The sequence below is a fragment of the Juglans regia genome, chromosome 4 (assembly GCF_001411555.2).
Source record: "Juglans regia cultivar Chandler chromosome 4, Walnut 2.0, whole genome shotgun sequence".
In the NCBI taxonomy this organism is placed as follows: domain Eukaryota; kingdom Viridiplantae; phylum Streptophyta; class Magnoliopsida; order Fagales; family Juglandaceae; genus Juglans; species Juglans regia.
Window position 1 is genome coordinate 27,042,747 of NC_049904.1, and position 25,330 is coordinate 27,068,076.

Genomic DNA, 25,330 nt, shown 5'->3' on the forward strand with positions numbered 1-25,330 from the left:
TTCCAATTCCTAACTTCAATTTTTTTTTTCCTGCTCGTGCATGTTGTATTCCCAACTAATCCAATACTGGGAAAGGACTGTAAATTTAGAGCTGTATTCGAGCTGAGGGGCCCTCAGCTCGGCAAAGTAATAAAGCTGGCTTGAGAGCTGAGCTCAAAATTGTAACCATTTTTTGTGCCTCCAATGATGCAGTAACATTGCTTTAGTCAAATTATTCTTCAGACTAGTTTTTTCATCTTTAGTCAAACTAGCTGACGTAATACATTTTTAGTGGTTTTATATGTTATATTTGAACGAAAAGCTACTTAAAACGTGACACATCAGTCAAAGCAATTAGAATGATAAAATTTAAGATAGAAAACAACATTCCTCCAAGATCTTAACAAGAAAAACACATTTAAGGGTATATCAAAGATAAAAAGAGGTTTAAAAAATGTCTCAACTTTTTCATCTGTTTTTCTAGAGCTGAGATTCTTTGAACTCAATATTTCCATCTTCATGCAAGAAAAATAGAATCAGTTAACGTAATTGCATCTTATGCCATCCAGGCACAGCTTTAAGCTTGGCAGCAGTTTTACCCTTTTATAGATGGTCTCACTAGTAACTTATGGTCTGTAATATTTAATTTACACGTTTCTTTTGAAACAGATTTGAGTCTGATTTGGATTTCAAAAATATGTTCTGAATTTTGAGAGTTCCTTATCTAAATGGATAAGTTTTTTTCACTTTCTAAACAGTACAGCTTCGACAGCAACAGGACATACAAACATACATACATCACACGACAGGAACTATCGGGAGAACCATAAAGCTTGACTATGAGCCAGACAGAGCACACCTAAAAACATAATCACGAGGACTCACTCAACAAAGAAACGACAAGACCCATTGCTAAGACTATGCTTATCCACAGAAACTGAGAAACAACATATAACCATTTGCTTTCTGTCATGAGAGAGCTCAGACAGTGGCAATAGAAGCCAAATTAACAGTGGATTCCACTGCCTTCATGGCTTCGAACCTTGGTTCCTTGGCCAGGAACTTCACTCCTGCGTACAGTTTCATGTAGTCTTCGAACACATACTTTGGATACACTTGGCTTTTCTCTGCTTCTTTCTCCACCATTGTCGGTGCTGGATAGATAACAGCATTGCTGCCCGGGTTGTAGAATGATGCTATGGACATTCTGTTACCATCCGGTTGAGCAATCACACGGTGCAATACACTCTTATATTTGCCATTGGTAATAACCTGCACAAAGGGAATTATTAATATGGCAACTGAATTGTCTTTGTTAGATTCCAACATCACTTGGAGTTATTAAAAGGGAACAGAACACGCAGGCTATTGTAGATGAAGATAAAAATGGTCCTTGAAACTTGAAAGTTAGTATGTATATATCGTTGTATATGTACCTCAAGCTGGTCGCCAATGTTGATCACAATGGAGTGGCGCATTGGGGGCACATCCACCCATTTGCCATCCTTGAGAAGCTGCAGCCCACTGACCTTGTCATCTTGGAAGAGAAGGATGATGCCACCGGCATCTGTGTGCGCCCGGAGGCCCTTGATTAGCTCTGGTTTGGGACAAGGAGGGTAATTGCTGACCTTTGTGCCAAAAGTTGGGCCTTTTGATCCATAGAAGGCATTCTTCAGGTATCCTTTCTCCAGGCCAAGATTCTCACACAGCAAGTCCAAGAGTTGCTCGGCTAATTTCTCTAAATCCACTACAAATTCCTTCATTGCCTTCCTGAACTTGGTCACAGAAAAAGCAGTTGAAATTATTACCAAGTAGCACAAAAGTGGTAGCTACTTTGAGAAAAAATAAGCTGTGGTTTTAACCTGTAATCTTCATCAAGATCTGGGATTTCTGATATGTTCGAGACAGGAAGGTGGCGCAAGAAGAAGGTGCTTTCCCAGTCCATATCATTGATTTCGGACTGAGCAGCGTCCAGACCCCGACTTTCCACCATTTCCTTGAACCTTTTCTCCATACACTTTCTGTAATGATTTTTTGTCAGCTTCTCCACAGTGTCCATCAAATCATGGGAAATCCCATGATTCACCAACTTTAAGGAAAAAACAAACACAGAAGTTAGCAAAGATTGTGCATATAATTGCTTCAAACAAACTTCAAAACAACACTTGCAAATTGTAGTTTTTCATTATTTCAACATTTCTTGTACCTCAAAGAAGCCCCAATTCTCACAGGCATCTTTTATCAAATCCATGGTCTCTCCTCTCTCTCCACCATTAAGCCTCTCCATGTCAATAACTGGGAAAGTCTCCATTCTCTCTTTTCTTCTTCCTGATCTTATCTTCGCACCCTTTTGGTTTTGTATTGAAGTAGGGTGGTGAGGTTGGCAATTTATAGGCGCTGGAGGTGTGGCAAAGAAGTAAAAATAGATGTAAGTGGTGGGGACCTACAATTAGTACTCCCTCTTCAAAAACCTCCCACGTAGAAGAAAACTAAAGTTTTAATTTTTTGGCATTAAACTATAAAGCTTTGAAGACTAAAAATCGTATAAAAAGAAGAAAAAAACGACGTTCTCGACTTGAATTCCAACTTATACACAATACTATATATATTGGATATCCATAACATTTAATCAATTTTTTTTTTTTTTTTAATTTGAGTTTCAAACTTTTCATCATTTCAATAATTGTCACTTCAGCATGTATGATTATGTATGTAAAATTATAAGTATAAATAGTATTTTTCATTTTTTTTTTCTTACCACCTTCATATGATATGTGGATGCGGAAAAATTACCTTACGACAAACCGGATCAAGAAATTCATCTTTAATGGCCGAATTATTTAAGATTGTTCATTCGGATTCCGACTCGGGATTAACCCGGGTAAAGCCGGACTGGATTAGTCTGGATTAGACCTGAGCCGAAACCCAAATGAATCCGGATTGTACAACCCGATTCTTGATTTTTTTTTTTCAGTTTGAAGGTTTTGATGTTTTTTTAAAATATGTATTAATAATGCAGATTTGGACGTTAATTAATTACAGAATGTGGAAAATCTTGTAGGATTCTAGAGGAAGTAGAAGACATTAATGCAAGCTAGGGGTGGGCAGCGGGGGCGGGTAGGGGTGGGCAGCGGGGCCCCGCCCCCGCTGCCCCGCCCGGCTTCCGCCCCGCCCCCAAGGCAATACAATAGTCATCTTTAAGCAATGTGGGACGAAGCGGGATGACCCCATCACCCGCATGGTGCGGGGCGGGGGGCGGGGAGGGGGTGCCCCCGCCCCGCACCATGCGGGTAGCACCCCTAAATTGCAAGCAGATCTTGTAAAAGGGACACGTCTCAATAAGCTATTGAATTTTAGAGACCCTATTTTCTTTGCTTTTTTAATTTTATGCCCAATTACAAGGATTCTGCATTATTAATAGACTTCAAAGAAACATCAAAAAATTTCAACTAAAAAAAAAAATAAAGGGTTTCGGATTTATAACCTGATACCCAGACCAAGTGTATCTAGATCTTGCAACCCAGCTTTTGGCTTAGATTTGTTCTAGGCCGGAATCCAAAACTCGAATCCAGTTGCTCGAATTCCGAATCGGGACAAAAAAAAATCCAATCCGGATGAACAGTCCTAAAATTACTGTTTTGATAACTATATATTTTAACTATTTCTAAACATAATTCGGATAGCTTTCCTGGGTAATTTGGGAGGTTATCTTACTTGTCTTAAATTTAAGTGTAAATAATAATTTTATAACTTTTTAAAAAACATCAACGAGATGGGAATTTTATATATTATTTTTTAAAAAGGATAGAACCAAACCCACTAAAAAAGATGAAAGAGTATGAAAATAAATTAATAAAAGTTATTCTGAACCTTTTTTTTTTTTAAAAAAAACCGATAATTTAATTATATGACGGGTGTGTTTGGATGTTGAAGTGAGTTGAGTTGAGATAATAAAATATTGTTAGAATATTATTTTTTAATATTATTATTATTTTAAGATTTGAAAAAGTTGAATTGTTTATTATATTTTGTGGTGGGATTTGAAAAAATTGTAATAATGAGTTCAGATGAGTTTGGGATCCAAACTCACCCTAAAAACGAATTCTAAAGAATTTTCTTTCACATCTATAGAGTCTTCATCATGAGTTTTATATTGAGAATCGTTGTTATATGATTTTTTTTTTTTTTTATTATTTGTTTTCGAACCAATGACAAGAAATATATGATTCTTATTAGATTGAACAAAAAAAGTTAAAAAAAAAAAAAAATCAGAAACAGAGGCTGAGCACATGGCAAAGCACATTTAATTGTTTCTTTAATTATATGACATTTTTAATCAAACAGTGCTCAAATAATTGAAAGAAAGAAAAAAAAAAAAAAAAACACCCCAAAAACATGTACTTCAACTCTGAAATAAGCATATATAACTTTGAGACTTTGAATGCATAAATCTGCATGCAATAAATTATTGGTATCTTTGAGTTTAACTCTTGGGGCTGGGAAAGCCTCCTTTGCTTGCAGAATTTAACTACGTTTTGAGATCGACTTGACAAGACGAGGCAAGCTGCAATAATTGGTCCTTTTTTTTTTCCCAATCAAACACTTGGGTTTGTTCAAGCAGTTGTGGTTTGAACAAAAAGCAGAGTGGGAAAAAGGAAAGAATAAAGAAAGAGAGAAGCACCCTTTAGGGCTCCCTCAGAAGCCCATATATCTATATATAAAAAATGTTTTGAATCGAAATTTAGGTCAAAGATGATGAAACAGGACTCGTGGAGCATGTATGTGAGCACTGTCCTGTTGGACCCCCACCCTTTTTTGTACATTGATCAGGGTTTGTGGTCATGATCTTTGTTTGTGGCGTTTGGTGGAGGGTGGGACCCCACTTGGGTGGTTCTTCAACTCCTTCCTTTCTTGAGTCTTGACTGACCCCACAGTTGGCTGCTACCTTTTCCAGTGAACCAGCCATTTTTCTTTTTCACTTGTTTGGAGTTTGCTCAACTAAGATGCATGATATCTATATATGTCGTCGATGATCGGTTGAAATGAAAAAAGAAGGAATATATACAATAAGAATATATTTCGTTGTGTGCAACTGCCTCCAAACTGTCTCTGGATCTATATATCCTCGTGTCGATCTGTCGTTATTCCTTCCAACATAAGTTATATAATATTTTAGATAGATATCATGAAACTGATCATGAGAAAAAAGAACAAAAAAACTGTTGTGAGGTATTCTCTTCTCCCTGCCGTCGTAAGTTCAAGATATTGCTTAAAAATTAAAGATGAAGATTAAAGTCATGGACCAGTTTTGTTTCATTTCGTAGCACCCAACTAGGGTGGATTCCATGCATGGAATAATGCTGAAATGACTGCCATTTGCACATGAACTAGGCCAGGCTGCATATAAATTGGGGGCTCAATTAATTTTGATAATCCCTGACTGGTTTTGTGCTTAATTTGCTTTTGCTTTTTACTCTTAACAATGGGCATTAAGTTTCAATTGAGAGATTGATCGAAAGAAAAAAAAAAAAAAAAGTGAGAGAAAGCTTTAATAGGGTTTTGAGTCGACGGGAATTTGAGCTGCATGCTATATATTCCGTCGTATAATTCAAAATAAAAATTAAGAGAAATCTTCAGTCGCATGCATGCAATTGTGTAGTCTTTAATGCATGCTAGTGCTATTTGATAAGTACTTATACTGCTGCTCGCTTTGATTAATTCCCTAGAATTTAAAACAATTAATTATACCCTCAAAACTTACTAGAAAAGGCCGATGAGCAATGTTGTGATCTCCATGATCCTATTTTTGTTCTCTCCCATTACAATAGTTGTTATTGTGCATTTTAAGTAGTTTTATAAGTCAACAAATTAAAATGATGAAATATATATATTTATATATATATATATATATATATATATATAAAAGAACGACGACGTATCAAATTGTATGACTCATGAAGATGATAAAATCTGTAATAAAAAATAACATTTCTTAAAACTACTTCTAGCTAGATCATATAATAAATATTTCTTTAGATAAAGAAGATTATTCTCTACATGATTTTCTAGAATAATCTATATTGTTTTAAATTCAGCGGTACTAGGGATATATATATATATATATATATATTTATATATATAATTTCTAAATCAATAATAGATGATAAGTACTAAACTAACTAACTAGCTAGCTAGGATCCATCAACAAAATTTTATTGATCAATCAATTCGTTTGATTACTATTAATTCTAGCAGACGTCGTGACGAGATATTAATTAATGTTAATTTCATCAGGTAGCTAGCTTGCTCATGAATGGTGTTAAGAAATAAATTGAAGAATAATTTTTGTATATTTTTCATTGATGATCTCATACACATATATACATGAGTAGATGTTTTATACATGGAAGAAAGATAATTTAGCTGTACGTACAAAAATTATGTAACTGTCAAATGACTGATTTGGTGGGATTGCTGATCATGAAATTGTGGGATCTTGGTGCTAGCTGTAATATATGGCTCGCTTTAGCTTGGGAATTTAACCCAAATTAATTACCTTCATCTGACATTTGCAGTAGTACTGCAAGTCTTTCGATCCCCCAAGCTTGTTTTACAGCTCGAGCCTCGATCGAGTGCCTTTTTTTTTGCGCACGCAATTAACACAATGCTAGCATGTGGAATAGGGACACAACGTCGTGTCGAGATATATATATATATATGTTGGTTTTGGATCAAGTTCCAGGTTCTAAGAATTTATCTTTTGTTGCCTTTTGTGGGTGTTGATCATCACTAGCTCTTTCATTTTCGCCAATCTCCTAATAATGCAAGGTTTCTGATGCTTCTCAACTCATGCATGCATGCAATTAAGGCAGCTTTCATATTTTTTAGTGGTGCGGTCTTTATATAAATCGTTCAACGTTGAAAACTTTATATTTCTTTCACGTAGCAATTACACAAAGATGCAGCACTAGCACAGTTGCATGCACTAGCTAGGATGTAGGACATTCCATTATTATATATATATATATATATATGTATATATATATATATATGGAGAAGTCCTGCTGAACTGGTGTTTGATTACCAGGAAAGAGACTTTCCTGTTAATTTGATTCATACTTCACATGCAATGTTTCGTGTATCACAAGTGGTCCATTAATATATGGATCCCACTTCGGTCTTCTCTTTCGGCTCTATTTCTATATGTCCATTGTTGTGAACTATAAGAGAAAGATGAAAATGGAATCAGAAATCACAATCACAGCAGTATGCATGCTTATATCCGCAATGCTGCAAAGATTTTACTATTTCTAATGAGATACAGAGACGGCTTTACAACAGGAAAAAAACAAAAGACCAATAAACCCTAATCCAGAAAAAGAGTATATAATATGTGTATATATATATATATATATATATATATATTTATGTCCACACAGCAGGTCGGACCTTGAGTAAAAAACGGTTCAAAAAGTTTTCCCGGGGCTTCGTCGATCCCCAATAAATTCTTTTCGGGCAGTCGGGTCATCACCGGGTCACTTACTAACAAAATCAAACTCTACGAAAGACCAACATCCATTATTTGGACCATTATTATGTTATATATAGAAATTCATGCATGTATGATGAATTGTTTCATAGATGCAGCAAAGAACCGTAAATAGCTAGTTACGTACTACAAAATCATAAGATTAAGAGAGTGTTACAAATGTAAATAGATTATATAAAAATAAATTCACAAACTAATATGATTTTATATGATTTAAAATATATATTTTATAATAAAAATAATTTTATAATCTGACGTACCATATCAAATTATATTAGTTAGTGTTTTTACTTTTATATAATATTCTATTTGTAAGTAAAGTATTTCTTTAAAATTAATAACAGAAACTAGATAAAAAAAAAAAACATGGAATAGAAAGATAGTTCAAGCTGCTTGATTAAACCAAAAGGCGAGGTGCTCATCAGTCATGCATGGAGTCTTTTAAGTACGTACTGCAGAAAATGCCAATGTTACTTAAAACATGCGATGTGATTTTTGGCACCAACCCTTAGATTTTCCTTTTGACTGGATTGAGTTAATCGAGAATGTTTCACGATGATCTAATTGATTAGAAGGATAGCTCCTTTCGAGAGGGAGAAAAAGCGTGTATTATTATTAGAATAGAAAATTCTATATACTATAATATTATCATTTTATTCTTATCTTATTATATAAGATGTGATATATTTATCATTATTAAATGATGATATTTTATTTAATAATTCTTTTTTATCCAACAATAATAAATATGATACATGATCTTATATAATAGAATGATTAAAATAGTATAGAGTATGAAGTATAACGTTAATAATATTCTATTATAATTTAGCACCAATTTATAAGAAAGTATAGCTAGCTAGCATTAAACGAACGCTAGCTTAAGTAGCTCAGAAAGATTATATATATATATATATATATAGATAAAGAACAGGTCAAAGATGATTGAACGTGAAAGTACGAGCCAGATTGAGATTGGCATGGATCATATAATGTGGGGGGTCCATGCACCCAATTCATGCATGTGCATGTGCGTTATGGGAGACTGATCAATATGAAGCTGAAGTGTGTGTATATATTCCTAATACTATACATATTACTTGAATCATTATGAATCAAATTATTAAAATATGTATATATAAAATCATATTCCTAATACGTACTATACGTATACATAGGTCAATGCAGCTTGTTTGTCAAGATTTGTATAATTTTCAGTATAAATAACTTATTTTATATAAATGAAGCAGCTCGTACGTCATGAATTAATTAACGAGAAGTACTCGTTCGAATAATAAATATTGAGTTGTTCCTATACATAAGCAATTCCTCACCCTTTTATTCCATAAATAGCAATTAATTAGCAGAACTTCCATAACACTGAACCTATAAAACAAATGCAAAACTTCATGCAGTGTCCCTATCGCATCATCAGCATCGATCAGACCAAAATGAGAGAAATTGGAAGACGTGTGCTTTTCTTTTATTGATCAAATTGCTGAGAAGTCAGATTTGAATTAAGGAGTAGCAAAAGAAGCTTTCCCTAAAGTAGCTTCACCTCCGCTACCATTGCTGACACCTTCCACGTAGCGATAAAACATCCATTTCAAACTCACTCTCAATCATATGCCCCCCAAATTCTTGTGTGAGGAAAACTATTATCTCTTCTGTTTTACTTCCCATATGAAATAAAAGTTAAAAATTAAATAAAATATTATTATAATATTATTTTTAATTTAAAATTTAAAAAAATTAAATTATTTATTATATTTTATATAAAAATTTTAAAAAATTATAATAATTATATAATATGAAATGAAATGATTTGAATAGTCAAACCAGCTTAAGTATCAGTAGGGACACTTTTTCGATCGTAGCCCATAAAAAAGGCTCCAAACGAAATCTTAAGAAGCCCAATGAAATTGTAGAGATGCAATAATGATCAAGGTCTCCTAGGCTGAAGATATATATTAAGATAGGAAGTCTCGTGGAATTTTCTTAAAAAAAGTGAATAAATCTATGATTCAAAGGAAAAGCTCATTTTTTTAATTGTGAACTCTATTTTGTTAAAAGGAAATACACGAAATTTATACATTGAGACATTAGCAACATATTAATCACAAACTAGGAAATCCCAGATAAATCCAGGCTGAACTTCATCATGGGTTAGACTCACTTCTGGCTCAAATATCGGCCCAGTCCTCTTAGTAACGACCCAATTAATTCGTATAAGGGCAAAAGAGTAGCGGATACGTTAAGCCCCAAAAAAGTACCCTCTAGACTAATTGTATCAAAAGTTGGAAACCCATTGTCCGTTAGAGCATTGGTATTGATTTTATTAAATTTATTTTTAACATTTAATAACAAGTACATATTTTTAATAAATTTTTAGATTCATTAAAATAATAATATAATATTATTTTTTAATAATAATATTTTTAATTTTTTCTTTTATATTTTACAATTATACTAACTATATGTTAATTAATAATTTAATTTGATACTTAAATTATTATTTCCCAATTAATTTTTTTCCTTAACCTAATTATCCAACAAACACATTTTGGTAACTCTTCTTTTACCTAATAATCATATATACAAATTATAATGCACAATTTTTATATAGTTTTGTAATTTTTATTCATGTTTAGACTTAATATATTTATTTGAGACGTAGAAAAATATTAAGTTTATAAAGAGAATTGTATAAAAAACTACGAATTCATGTGATTTTTTTTTTATTAGAATTCATGTGATTTGAGCTACAGTATAATGCACAATTTTCTATTTAATTTTGTTTTTAGCTTCATGTATGAAAACGACAATGTTTGGCCAGTCTCAATACATTTATTTAACGTGGTCCAGCCGCCAACGTCATTCAAATAAGTATAAAATAATCCGGATAGCTATAAACAGTAGATCTTTAAATTTAAAGATGAAGATAAATGTCTTGTAACTCAAAGTTTAAGATTTGTATATATGGTGAATCCAATGCAGTAACTTTAAAGTCAAATTCATTAAAATTTAAAGATTGGACTCATTTGATGAGTCTTAGCTTCGTTTGGTTATTAAATCTCTCTCAATTCATTATTACAATTTTTTCAAATTTCAACATAAAATATAATAAACAATTCAACTTTTTCAAATCTCAAAATAATAATAATATTAAAAAATAATATTCTAACAATATTTTATCATCTCAAGTCAACTCAATTTAACATTTAAACGCAATCTAATATCAATGCTCTTAGGCATCTATCAGAGGCACTCAGTCTATGTGTGGTCGTGATCCTGAAATCCTCTACCCAAAATGTAGAAAATTTAGGTATGAGAGGGACAAGTGATCTCGGACGCATACCCAAGCAAGTGGCACCAGGCCCTCTCTCACAAATCCCTATCCCAGTTTTCTACAATTCGAGCAATGAATTTCAAGAGATCTCTATGCTTGAAAGCCTCAATAGTCAATCCCCACTGACTTGGGAGTCATTTATCCTATTAGCTTTCAAAATCTACCGATAAACAAATTTTAGGAAAATACCTGTTTATATGTGGATTGTATCTTCTATATATTGTCTTGATAATTTTTTTTTCTTTTAAATTTTAATGTATAATAGGGCAAATAATTATTGCTCAAAGCGGTGCATTAAGATATTATTCAATAGACTTTAGTTTGTTTTCTATGATTATTTTAGAGTTATTATATTCTCAAATCGGTTCTAGATCATATTATTTACATCACTTAATTGTTAGATTTAATTTGTAAGATTTAAATTTTTAAATTTATTTTTCAAATAAAATTAGAGTACAACTATATTAAAAAATAAATTATACAAAAATAATTTTACAAACTAACATGATTTTATCTAATACATTAGATCTACTTTATAATAAAAATAACTTTATAATTTAATGAATCACATAAAATTACGTTAGTTTGTAGAATTACTTTTAGATAATCTCATAATAGCCAGAGTATTTTTCATAAGTATTTTACTATATGCACATTACACATCGACTTGATAATATAATTTTTGTATAGATATACTCTAAGTACTATTTTTTATATATAATAATTTCATAGGATGATAATGATTCCTGACCACAACAATGAGATGTTTTTTTCCCCATAATATTGTACACAACGAGAAAATTAAAGAAATAGAGTAGTAAAGTAACAATAAATTCATTGAGATTCATATAACACGTAATTATATTTGAATTCCTTTGGGAAAATAAAACCTCTCGTAAATTACGAGGTATCACAGCCGATGATGTTAGAATATGTCGAGGATCTCGAGGATCGAACGGTTGCAGAGCGGACAAGATCCTCGGTTCAACCACAACTCCCTCGTACACACCCTGCAAAAAGTGTGCCCACATGGGATGAACGCTGCGCCTTTCTTCCTCACCATGCACACGCAGCACACTGAATCACTCCCCACCGCCCCTCCTCCTTTCTCTCTCTCTTTCTCCCCCGCCTCCCCATCTCCACCGTCCGTTGTTTCCTCGAGCAGTCTCATCAACGACACCCTCGACGGTGTCGCCGGTGCGGGAACTACAGTTTCGGCACTTATGACGTTATTAACGGTGGGTCCCGCTACTGTCGCAGTCCCTCCCTCCGGTTCGTGCGACGCCCGGAAGTGTCGCTCTGCCGCCAACGCTGCCGCTAAGTTCATACCCGAACCAGAAATAATCGGGGCCACGCAACCCGGATCCGAATTATTCTCCGGCGGATCCCGGACCACATAGACTACATCCTCCTCCTCTTCTCGTTGACCTTCTTCATCCTCGTCGTCTGTCATCGTCGTTGCCCCGAAACCCCAGGTGGATCCACAGCAACCTATCCCCCTCAATCCCAGCCGTTCCTTCAGACTCCTCCGCCTCCTCGCTCCATCCACACCGTCCATTTGCTCCCTTAGGAAACACAGAATTGTCCTCGTTTCTCTCTCTCTCAGCAGCGATTCCTGCAACATCACACCGAGTTGACTCATTTTCACGCAAACCCAGAAGGGAAAAAAATGCAAACACACACACACACAGAGTGGAGCGAAAGGTTTGTTAGAATGGTTAAAAAGACCTACGGGATTGGATCAGAGTGAGAGAAGGTGGGCTTATCCATGGAAATCCCGTGAGTTTCTTCAAGAACCGGCAAACCTCCACCTCTCTATTTAAAAAAGATAAGCGAAAGTAACGAAACCAAATAGGAGAATTCGAAAAGTAGAGAGGTTAATAAATACAGGGTATGGACTGTAGGTCATAGCCAGCTCCGTCTTTGAAAAGGATAGGAATTTGAAAGTTACGAGAAAGCGAGGAGGACAGAGCAGAAGGAGAAGAAGAGAACAAAAAGGAGATGAATTATGGGGTACTTTACAGAGTAATGGAAGGATTTTTTTTCCTTAATTTTTTGTTTACTTTCTTTTGTTTGTGGCAGAATTTGATGCTTTTAATATTAATCAAGTATTATCAGCAACTTCGAGTTTTTAATTGTTCCTTGGACATGGTGTTTGCCAATGCCGGCACCCAAACGAAAACGAACTAAAAAGCCATTGAAGCCGGCGCAAGCCCCAAGATATTGCCACGTGGCACTTGTGATCAGTTCAAGTGGGGAAATCAAAAAAAAAATATGGGATTACAACTCTCTTACTATTTATTTACTATTCTTTTTATATTTAATTTTTTTTATAATTTTTTATTTTACTTAATAGTTAAGGAAGTGATAATTAGTAAATTTATATATTTTTTTAATTTTTTCTTAATAATTAAAGATGTTAAAAAAATGTTTAAAATAAAATAATAAAAAAATAAAAACACTATAAATAATAAATAGACAGTAAATAAATTGTAAGCCTATCCCTGCCCGGATCAAAATACTGCATTGACTGGCGATCTTCTGTTTTTCCTTTCTTTATCTTCTTTTATTGTCGCTCGGTATTTTACGGTCATGGGCTTGATCTGGACATAGTTTAATATTGATTTGACATATCATTTTACTGTAATAATTAAATAATTAGTTTCTTTTTATTCATTTAAATTTTAAGATAAATGATAATTTCAATTTTTAAATAATATTTAATTTTGAGTTTGATTCTGACTTTATACTTTAATTCATGAATTAATTAAGATTCTGTTTAGAATTTGAATATTCAAATACATAATTTTTAAATCAGTAAATTCATCTTAATTTAAAATTATTTTATGTGTGAAACTTACAATATTTTTTAATTTAACACATTTTTACACGTAGGATTTATAATTTTTTTAACTTCTCATAAATACATCTAAACTCATCTTAACATTCAAACACATCTAAACTTATTTTAGGTAAGTCTCACAAAACTTACTTCACCATCTCAATCCACTACTATTCATAAAAAATTTAATTCATCACAACTCAACTTAACATCCAAACAAAACATATTCTGCATTAACATAAATAATTAAATCTATCTATTTTCATTTGTTTAGACAAGCTAATTTTACAAAAAGCATATTTAATTACCTGGCTTTTGCTTATTCCTATTTTTATACATGAATTCTTCAAAGTCAACTAGTGGTTGTAGTTTTAGAGATTTTGTAATATCACTTTCTCTAATAGTTGGATTGATGTGGTAAAATGTATATTTTCGTGTGAAATTAGTTTGATACTCTCGTAGATACTTGACCGACACAAAATCATGTACATACTTGATTAAGTTCACCGTAAATTGATGTGACATATATTAAGTAAAACATACGCGCGTTGCGACAATTAAAAATGTTACCTATGATCATGTAATGCGCTAGTTTCTAATTTTCCGAGAGTTAGACATAAGATTAATTATAATGAGATTCACATGATCATGTGTGCTTAGAAAATTACCCAAAATGTTAATCCAAGTTAATGCCACCTAACATGTGGATTTTATCTTGTTATTGTCGTCCATCTTGAGGCGAAACTTAGTGCACTGATTGAGGAAAAAATGTGGGAAATTTCGCATTTCAGCATTATTGCATGCATGACCTAATAATATTGTTTGAACCGCCCCAATCAGGGCCTTTTGTCCGAAAGGGAATTGGAAATCATGATGATGATCAAACTGTCATTTAGTGATTATTAAAAAACTTTCCCTTCAATTTCATGATCATCACTAGGTAGCATATAGCACAACTGGACCCTCTTAAATAATATTCTAGATTGATTAAAATCTAAATAAAGTAGGCAATTTTTGTTATCATCATACTAATCCTACCGTAATTGAAGGTCATCTTTTCATGTAGATCTTGATTCAATGAGAAATGTTATTGTGTCGTTTCAATTATATCGCTCATTGGTTTACTGTAGGAAAAAATATTTTTACGCAATGTTGCCACGTTAAATGGGCAAAATGAGCGATATAACTGAAGCGACATGATAGTAATTATGTGATTCAATTAGTTATATACTATACGGTTGCCAATACGTTTTGGGTTTTCAATAATTGGGTTTGGTTGGAACCAATAATGGAGAGTTTTAAGTTGACCAACAACAAATTTGGATGATCGTGCTTCGTGTTAGGTGGAATATGGTTTATAGTTGGATTCTCACAATTCAAACCTAAACTCATGATTAGGTTTGATATCCACACTACAATATATAGAAAGTGATTCAAACAAACTTTATATAATATTGTTTGGGACAACAATAGAGATCATGAAATCATTGGATCAAGAAGAAATCAAATTAAAAACAAAAAATGCATAGCCGGTTTATCTTACTTCAATATAAATTATATAAGTATTTCCTCGCTCACCCAAATTCCCGCGCATATCATTAATTAATGTTATAGACTTTACTATATACGATTATTTAAGGCGTGTAAATCTAGTTCAATCTCTTTAAAATTAATGAATCCTATTGTAAAAAGTTATGAAAAAGTAAATTTTTTCATGGTGAAATCCACTTTTTTTAAAGGGACAACATGATATCACTTGCATGTCCTATGTCTGCATAAAGTGTTTTTCTTTTTATTTTATTATTACTTAATTTATCATTAAATTAAAATTACAAAAAAAAAAAAAAAAATAATAATATATCCAATTAAGTCACTAACTTTATAAGTTATAAAATATATGACTATACAATCTTTAAATCGGAAGTTTTATTCATGTAACCAATTATCCCATTATAATGTATTATGTTGAGTTTATAGAACAAATAGATAATATATGCAACTAAATTTCAGGTTTTATTTAAAAGTAAATCTTTAAATAAAAATTCATTTAAAATTAGGAGTCTCTTTTAGTTTTTCTAACACGTGCTATTTTATTTTCTCGGCCTATATATATATCCCTTTTACTTTGATACATTATGTAAATAACATAATAGAATATGCTCAAGCAAAGTTTACGAGGTTTAAAGATGAAGTTGCTTATCTAAAATTTTAAAGATAAAAATATGGAAAATGCTAATCTTACACGTAATAAATATACACCCCGTTACGTGTTGGCATGGTGGTGACACTTGTCGTTGCCATGTAATTCTTTTATTATTAAAAAAAACAAAAATAAATAAATAAATAAATAAATAAATAAACCAAACGATGGAAAGTCCATATAAAGTAAACCTCATATTCTCTTGATTGACCAAACCTAATATTCCAGTGAAAACCCAAAAGTTGTAGGCCTACAGCCCCTCTCCCTCCCAATGCCGCAACCACCCTCTCGTTAAACCATAGCGCCGTAGCCCTCGCCCCTTGAAACTGTAGCGCTGCAGCCCCTCCCTATTGTGAAACCGTAGCGCTGCAGCACTCCCTCCCTTGAAATTGTAGCACTGCAGCCCCTCCCTCTTGTGAAACTCTAGCGACGCAGTCTCTCCCTCTTGTGAAACCCTAGATCCCTAGCGCTGCAATCCCTCCCTCCAGTGAAACCTAGGGGTGCTACTCGCCCCCTACGGGACGGGGACACCTCTTCCTCTACTCGCCCCTCATGGGGCGGGGGATGGGGTTTTCACCAAGGTTTTGAATTTCGTTTCGTACCGGCCAGTACGGTTGAAATTTTTCGTACCGGCCGTCTGGCCGGTACAGAGACTATATACATTTCGTATCGGTTAAAATACCGACCGGTACCAGACGTACCGGCCTCAATTTCGGCCGGTACTGGCTGATATTTCAGCCTGTGTTTTTTTTTTTTTTTTTTTTCATTTTTTCAAACTATAAGTTTATTTTTTAACCCTCAATTCAGACTAGACTATTTATAATTTATATATATATATGTATTTATATATAATTTATTTATATATAGATTATTATTTTGAAATATAATTTTGAAATATAATTTATTTATATATCGACTATTCCGAAATGTTATCCCGAAATGCTATCCCGAAACGGTATCGGTATCGAAATATTTCATTACAGTGCCTTGACCGGTATAACGTCCGGTACGGTACTCAAAACATTGGTTTTCACCCCCGTCCCCTGCCCCCGGGATGCGGGGGCGGGGGAGGGGTGCGGGGTGGACTCCCGCCTCTTTTCACTTAAAAAAAAAACATAAATTTATTTTATGTAAAAATTATTTATAAGTGCAAAAATAATTAAAAATACATTTTTAGATCCAAATTATAAATTTAAATTTTGTAAATATGACTATAATTTAAAAACTATATAATTTTTAAATTTGTTAGTGCATATTTTATGTAAATTATAGTGTATTAATTTTTAAATTATGTAGTTTTTGAATTTGTCAATGCGTATTTTGTGAACAAGTCTAGCAAATTATAATATATATTTATATATATATAATTTGTAAAATATAAATAAATATTTATGTTTATATATATGTATATAATATATACATATATATAAATGGGGACGGGGGCGGGGCGGGGTTGCTCGCCCCGCCATGCGGGGGTGGAGCGGAAGCTGGGCGGGGCCCCGCTGCCCACCCCTAGTGAAACCCTAGTGCCGAAGCCCTTCCCTCCTTGAAACCCTAGCGACGCAGCATCTCCCTCCTGCGAAACCCTAGTGCTGCGTCCCCTCCCTCCTACGAAAATCGTAGCGCCATCCGCAACCCTTCCGATCCCTCTTGTTGAAACTAGCACCGTTCACAGACCCTACCTCCCGTGAAACCCTAGCGATAGAGCCCCTCCCTCCCATGGAAACCCAAGCTCCCATTCTCCCCATCTCTTTTAGAGGTAGCACAGACCCTATTTGGTGATGCAGAGGTAGCATTTTCTCTCATTCTCTTGTATCTCAACCCCTTTGATTCCTGAGGTTTAAGGTCTCTCCCACTACTGATTTCTCTAGTTTATTTGTTATAATGTAACAATTTCCTTTAATCTTTGTTAATGTCCCGTGCTTGTTTTGACATTCTGAATTTGAAAAGAACCTCTGGTGCGTATAGGTGATAAACATCTCATCCTCCCATGTTTATATATGGGATTCCATTACCATATATTTCATCTATATGAACATGGAATCCAATATAATATGGGTTTGTTTTCACTAATTTACTCTACATATCAAAGCTCAAAAAATAACTTTCTTCCAAAAATCATCTTAATAGAAAATAATTGTGGTTAGGGAAAGAAAGAACATGGTCTCAAAATTAGGACTGTATGTGCCGAGGCTTCGGTGAGACACAAATTCATGCTTTTGTCCATTTGATAATTTTCGTCGTTAATTAGGTCTCTTCGGTTTTTAGAGTTGTCACATATATCTTAATATCTTTAATTAGTACCTGGAAAAAGCTCATAACTGGTAGGGTGAAAAACCTGACATTTACACCAGCCAATAACATTTCAACAAGTAGAAGACTTATGTGATTTATTGTGTGTCCTAATGCATAGAATCAACCCTCTCATTTATCTCCCCTCTCCCCCATGCACACACTGCACTCTCCCTTCTCCTTTCCCCGATGCACAAAGCACTCTCCCCCAACGCACAGTGCTTTCGTATTTTTCCCCTCTCACACTTCTTTCGTATACATCGGCCACAAAGGACTCTCCTACCCGTGATAGTAATCATGTAATTATATATATGAAAGCTTTGCTTGGTAGTTGAGAAACGTGAGGAAACTGACGGAAATGGATTCTGGAGAACGTACTATAATCTAATCTGCTTTTTCCCACTCCCTTTTCGGTTGGGTCCCAACATGATAGTAAGGAAAAGTTAAAAGAACACCTTTTTTTCTCCTATACAAATGTATTTTGGCATTTTGGCTATTTCGATAGACACAGAGTGAGTGATAGGTGGAGGCTTTTCTTTTCTTGGGCCCCAAATGATTCGAATATATTTTCAAATTTAACTTCATTTTCTTATGAGCCAAACAGAGCATCGTGGTTTTAACTTCATTTTCAAATGCCCACTTCACTAGCCTTTTCACCCTAGAAAGACTTGACCGGATAAAGCGGGTTGTGGTCTTGGTTTGATTTGTTGGCTTACAAGAATTTCTGGTGTTATTTGGTACTTCAAATGTAACAGCACATTCTGGGGGTCTTCTTTTTCTAGCTTCACAGAATCCAAATAAATAGAATCACACCCGTGAATGATTGGATTTGATTTGTTTTTGTTGGGCTGGGACTGCATAGGATTTCCATCTCTTGTCGATGGCCACAGATCTCTCGATCCTTGAGGGGGGCAACAATCGGAGGAGAGAGTCGAGCAGCTTGGTGGCCACATATCTTATTCCAGAGGGAGAGAAAGAGAGCGATGGGGGGTGGGGGGGAGAGCAGATGACGGGGTGGGGTGAGGGAGGGAGAGAGTGGGGGGAAGAGCTGTTGAAAAAAAATGTCCACATGTGTGTTAGTGTAAACTCTATTTTACTGCAAGTACTCCTGTGTGACAGCTTGTGATTTACGAATATAAAATATGGAAAAATATTCAACTGGCCTAGATCAGACGCTCTCTTAGTATATATTTAGATAGTGAGATGTGAGTTTTTTATTTTAGATAAAAGTTTAAAATATTATGTTTTATCTCATTTACTAAACCTACCCTTAATACATTAAGCCATATCGATTTATTTCATTGGAAAGTACTCTTATGGGTAACCATTTTCTTAAGCACACTGTTACAATTTCATCTTCATGCTACGTACATACATGTATAACATGATTTGCATTGGATCTGGGAAGTTGAAAAAGAGAAAAGGTTTAAGGTCGTCAACGGGGAAATTGCCAGCTAGCTTTGATTTTCATAAAAGTATACTGTATCATGTCCTTGATCTTCTAGTACTCATGATGGCATACGTACCGCGTGCATATTGTGACTTTGAATTGCATGATCTTTTGCAGGTTTCTAATTAGAGAGTACTAGCTACAAAAAAATACAAAATAATTTTTCAAACTAACGTGATTTTCATGATATGTCGAATTTATTTTATAATAAAAATAATTTAATAATTTATAAAATTAAATCAATTTATAAAATTTTATTTTTGTGTAATATATCACTTTATAACTAAAATATTTATCTTGTTATAATTAAATTCCCTTTATTGTTGAATTAGAAAATGTGATACTTCATATTTTAATGTATTTTAACTAAATGATTATTTTAATTAATTTAAATATTGGTTTTCTTGTTATAAAATTTATTGGATTTCTCGTTGATTTATTTCATGATTTTTAAGTTGTGAAATCTATTTTGGTGTGTTTTCTTAATATTAAAAATTGTTTTGCATTTATTTAAATTGTTCTTTAATCTAAATTAGTTGTTTGTGGATTTTAAAATTATTGTGTTGTTGGATTTAATTATTTTATTTTACTTAGTCTTTGTGTTTAAATTATTTTATTTAAATTTATTGTTTTGAAATAATTTTCGTTTGATCATTTTGTGACCTAAGTTGTGAGGATTTGACCTAATTTCTTTCCCTATATTTTTATTTTCCTCTATTTGTTTTCTTTTCTTTTTCTCCTCATTTTCTTTTCTCCTCTCTCTCTCCTCTCCCGTGCGCGAGGCCTCTATTTCTCCCATCCGTGCGCCATCCACCTAGGGCAGCTGTGCGCCGCCCATCTTCGTCACCGCCCCTCTCATTCTTCTCCCCACCGGCCGGCGACCTCACCTCCCAATTTCCAGCTACTCTCTTGTCGCCGTGGGCCTCCACGCACAACATCATGCCGTAGCCACCATTTGTTCCAGCGTAGCCGTCGATCCACCTCCGGCCACTATCTCTTCACCACATCATCATTGACCTCCCAACAACATAACCCACCCATCCTCAGCTCCAATCCGCCATCAGTGAAGCTCCATTATCCACATTTCCGTTTTGAGCATTTTGGCCTCCAAACACCTCCCACGCCGCCACCCACGGCCAACTACTACCACCATTAATTTCACCGACATCCCTAAGCCATTCCTTTGTAATCTCAAGTCTTTATTTATTCCCGTTCAAAATCTTGCATTTTGAGACCCGCGGCCATAATGCATTTTGCACTGTTATGTTGCTATGCCGCCACCTCTTACACCTTCGTGATCATTTAAAAACTATATTATAGCACTGTAAGTATTTTTCCAAATAACTTTTGAAATTTAAATGTATTTTTGCGCTAACTCATTTATTTACTGTGATTGGTTGGTTGTGCCGAACTGAGTCCTAGGAGTAAGGGGGTCGGTTGGATTGGAGGATGAAGTTGTTTGTGTGATTGGTTTATATTGAGATTTTTTGGTTGTTGGATATTAATGTCATGTCTTGTACATTGCATGTTTGCACGCATGTTCCTGTTTGTAAATGAAAACTGGATTTTCGTGTAATTGCATTCATGTTCATGTGTATATTTTAAAATTAGATTTTCATGTGAAAGGAAAGAGACTGTAGGGATGGTGGTAAGCAGGGATGGTGATAGAGTCCTGCCTGTGATTCTCGCCTACGGTGCACGCAGTAGGGATGTTGGTAGAGTCCCGCCTGTGATTCCGGCCTATGGTGCATGCGGTAGGGATGGTGGTATAGTCCCGCATGTTATTCCCGCCTACAGTGCTCTGATATGTACTCATTGTGTGGAAATGAACTGTAGGGATGGTGGTAAGTGGGGATGGGTAGTAGAGTCCCGCCTGTGATTCCCGCCTATGGTGCAGGCGATAGGGATGGTGGTAGAGTCCCGCCTACAATGCAAGCGGTAGGGATGGTGGTATAGTCCCGCTTGCAATTCTCGCCTACAGTGTCAGATAAATAGTTGGATTTTGTGTGAATCATTTTCTGGGAAAATGAAAGATTATATTTTTGGCTAAAATGAGATTTTGGCATGTGTTGGAAAATAATCATTTTCAAGAAAAATGATGTTTTGGATCTAATGCATATTTCATCATATGCATGCATAATTGTTGGTTGCATTAATATATTTTTATCTCGTGGGTTGTTTTGATTATTACTTACCTGGTATCGCAGATTTTGATGCAGATGAGGACAAAGAGCCTGAGGGATTGGCTCCGTGAAGGGAATGACATGTGGTTACTTTTGGATTATGGGATTTGTTTCCTTTTTTGTCTATGTATTCCGCCTTCTACTTTATTTTATTGATAACTGTATAAATTTTTAAAGACAATTTATTTTGAATATTTGTATTAAACAATTCTAGTACTTAGTCGACGTATTTAAATTATCCGTTGCGTTTTTACTGTACATTGTTACATGTACACACACTTGACACTATCGTTGGGATGCGTGACCGTGTTGTCATCATCCCAACGTCACTATCTCTATGTTGCCGTACGAGGGAGTCGGGGCGTCACAGAAAACTTAACTATCATTTTATTTTATTTTTTCCCGAATGGGCGATTGAGAATGGATCGAAGAACTGATATGAAACAAAGAAAAATATAAATACGTAACACTTTATACAACACTTTATGCAATAATGTTTTAAAATGAGGAGTATTTTTATAAAATACCTTATAAAATACCTTGTATATGCTACACAAAAGCTGTAGCATATACAAGAATTGGTCACTTTGAACGCGCAGGAGTTGAGAAAGAACAACAATTTTGGCATCGAGAATCGATTGAATCAATCAAATTGGCTTCTGAAGTTAGCGGGAGAGAGATCAGTTTGAGAGAGAGAGAGACAGAGAGAGAGAGAGAGATCGGTCTGGGCGCAGTTGGTGTGCGGCCCAAGTTGTTGTTATGGAAAAGCCTATAACCAATATTTTATCTTTGGAAGCCCAATAGATTAGTTTACATGATTGCCATGCATTAATTATACACACCATTTATTACAGGATCTAATAATATAAGACGTCCACCAAATTGTAATAGTATCATTAAAGCCCCTTCCGTTAATAATAATAATAATAACAATAAAATCTCTAAGAAGAAAATTTACAAGGAAGTTTTACATACATCACACATTTTCGCTTAATTAATATACAATTTATCATTTTTATCATTCTATATATATCTTAATATTTAAATATGCGCGTGTTTAAATAAAATAATAAAAATAACAAATTATATATTAATTAGGTGGATGTGTGTGATGTAAGATTTTCTTGTAATATTTCTTAAAGGTATTATGCTAAAGAGGTCAATTAATGGTACTTATTGTAAAAAAATTGTGTAGATCAAATTGAAAGATGAAAATAGTTCAAGAAAAGTTCTTTGAGTAATGCTAGTGAGAAGCTAATATAGCAGTGCACACTTTATATTCACTGCGTGGCTACTTCTAATTGATTGTTCCCAACACTTACTTAGAGAGATGTGTGGTCTAGATGATACCACATCATGTGTATAAAATAGATACTCTTAATAATGACTTCTATCTATATTTATTCAAATTATTTATATTCAGATGTTTCTTTATATATAAAAAAAACACCTCTTTTCAAATTAAAAAAAAAAAATTAATCATTTGATGTCATATATAAGACAAGAAAATGACTGATGACAAAATGATGAATAGGATATATATATATATTTTATAATGATAAGCTAATAACTAATTAATAACTTATAAATAATTTCAAATATAATAATATTTTTTATTATATTTAAACACATCAAATAAAAAATAAAAGTTAAAATAATATTATTTTATATATATAATAAGTTTATCGTTTTTTTTATAGAAAAATATTACCCGCACCATTGTTTAATTATTTATTGGTATGTAGTACTGTTTGTCATTTGTGACTAAAGCAACAATCTACCCATTTGTACGTAGGACCTACATCAGCGATAGCCTTGACCTTTACAACTCATACATAAGGTTAAAACGAAATTATCATGGATGCCGCTTTGTTATGATTGTGTTCTTCTTTTCCCGATCATAAAGCCAGATCCTTGATTGGTATGTGCATAGTGCGTGTACGATAACAAGCTGTCTTCCAAGGGGAGAACCAATTAAATTAAAGAATTGTGAAGTCGATTGTTCTTTAATTGGCATGTTTCACGTTGGTACGTCCTTGTGATATATTTTAAACAAAAATTCTAGAAACCACGCCCTCCCTCCACATGATTAGCATATAATTAAAAATGTTAAATTTACCTTCATTTAAAACACTTTCTCATATGTTTTCAGAGCTTTTCACCTTATGAGTAGGGACGTCAAATCTTGTTAACGGATCGTATTCGTATCGTATCAAGATATGTATATTATACTATATAGGTCAATTCTAACCCGACCCGTTAAGTTTATCGTGTCAAAATCTCAAACCCTAATACGACCCAATAACATAACGGGTCATGTCGTGTCAACCCGTTTTGATCTATTTATATAAATGGATTGAAACAAACTCAAAATTAACCTCTTTAATCTAGTTATAAGTTTAGCATAATTTTATATAAAAATTAAAATCATAATATCTATAAAAAAATATAAAACTAACTACAAGTCCAAAATTACAATCTAAACAATAAAAATATCAAAATTAAAATCCCAACAATTTTATTTTTTAAGTATAAGGATATAATTGTAATTTTAACTTTCTTAACGAGTCATAACGGATTATAACGGGTTGATAACGTCCGTTATCAACCCGTTAAACTATCGTGTCTTAACGGGTCAACCTGTTTTGATCCGAACCCGTTAAGGGTAAACTCTAACCCCCTTTTATCGTGTCGTGTTCGTGTTGGATTAATGGATCGTGTCAAATATTGACACCCCTACCCATGAGTATCACCCACGGGAGAGAAATCTTTAGAAGCAATGCTTCTTCTCTCAAGCGAAACCGTCCAACGTACGAGGCTCATTATTACAGAACGAAACCCAGTCATCCATGACGAACACAATAATGAACTTTGTCATCAACCCACATAAGAATCAAATAATCACGAAACCCATAATTAAACACAACCATTAAACGATCTCAAAACAAGTTATATATATAAAAAAAAAAACAATAAAAAACGAATTAGAAACGTGCCTTTCTTCTACCAATTAATGGGTTTGAGAGGGTTTTGTATGACAAAAAACAACATAGAAAACATACTGCCTCATTAATCATGATTTGGGAAATCAAAGGGGCATTTGATCAATTGATCCCAATATGGATGCTCCAAAAAACAAATGGAGAAAGAGAGAAAGAGAGAGAGAGAGAGAGAGAGAGAGAGAGAGAGAGAGAGAGAGAGAGAGAGAGAGAGAGAGATGCTCCTTGAACCTTCAATTTGACGTGTATATATGGTTCGGTCGGTAAGGAAAAAGAAAGGACTAAAGCAACAGAGAAATGAACTTTTGGCGTGAATGGAGGTATAGGTGGTATACGTGGTCTTCAGATTTTGATAACTAATTTTGGGGCTCTGTGATTTTTTTTTGGTGAAGCTCATGTGCGGGAGTAGGGTTCATGAATTCATGATAAGAAATGCTGATCGAAGTCATACAAAGGAGAAGAAGCTTCTGTTTGATTCTTTTTTTGT

The 25,330-nt window shown here is 34.0% G+C and overlaps 2 protein-coding genes across 2 annotated transcripts; both read right to left on the minus strand.

Annotated features, from left to right (window-relative positions):
- Window positions 1-677: 677 nt before the first annotated feature.
- LOC108996458 (1-aminocyclopropane-1-carboxylate oxidase-like) lies at window positions 678-2,349 on the minus strand. The gene is made up of 4 exons (XM_018972374.2): window positions 2,186-2,349; window positions 1,842-2,068; window positions 1,416-1,749; window positions 678-1,251 (listed from the first exon to the last, which is right to left on the minus strand). Exons 1-4 carry the CDS (start codon window positions 2,288-2,290, stop codon window positions 961-963), a joined length of 957 nt encoding a protein of 318 aa, XP_018827919.1. The 5' UTR covers window positions 2,291-2,349; the 3' UTR covers window positions 678-960.
- Window positions 2,350-11,692: 9,343 nt separating this feature from the next.
- On the minus strand, window positions 11,693-13,016 carry LOC108996470. Its single transcript, XM_018972394.2, has 2 exons — window positions 12,610-13,016; window positions 11,693-12,492 (listed from the first exon to the last, which is right to left on the minus strand). The coding sequence occupies exon 2, from the start codon at window positions 12,433-12,435 to the stop codon at window positions 11,803-11,805; it is 633 nt and encodes a 210-aa protein (XP_018827939.1). The 5' UTR covers window positions 12,436-12,492; window positions 12,610-13,016; the 3' UTR covers window positions 11,693-11,802.
- Between the last annotated feature and the right edge of the window lie 12,314 nt (window positions 13,017-25,330).

Bases quoted from the DNA above. Each gene is read 5' to 3' on its own strand.
- LOC108996470 (XM_018972394.2), bottom strand. From the start codon at position 12,435: ATGGACGGTGTGGATGGAGCGAGGAGGCGGAGGAGTCTGAAGGAACGG.
- LOC108996458 (XM_018972374.2), bottom strand. From the start codon at position 2,290: ATGGAGACTTTCCCAGTTATTGACATGGAGAGGCTTAATGGTGGAGAG. The intron at 1,750-1,841 runs GTTAAAACCACA...GACCAAGTTCAG, and splicing joins GATCTTGATGAAGATTACAG to GAAGGCAATGAAGGAATTTG. The intron at 1,252-1,415 runs GTACATATACAA...CCCTTTGTGCAG, and splicing joins ACATTGGCGACCAGCTTGAG to GTTATTACCAATGGCAAATA.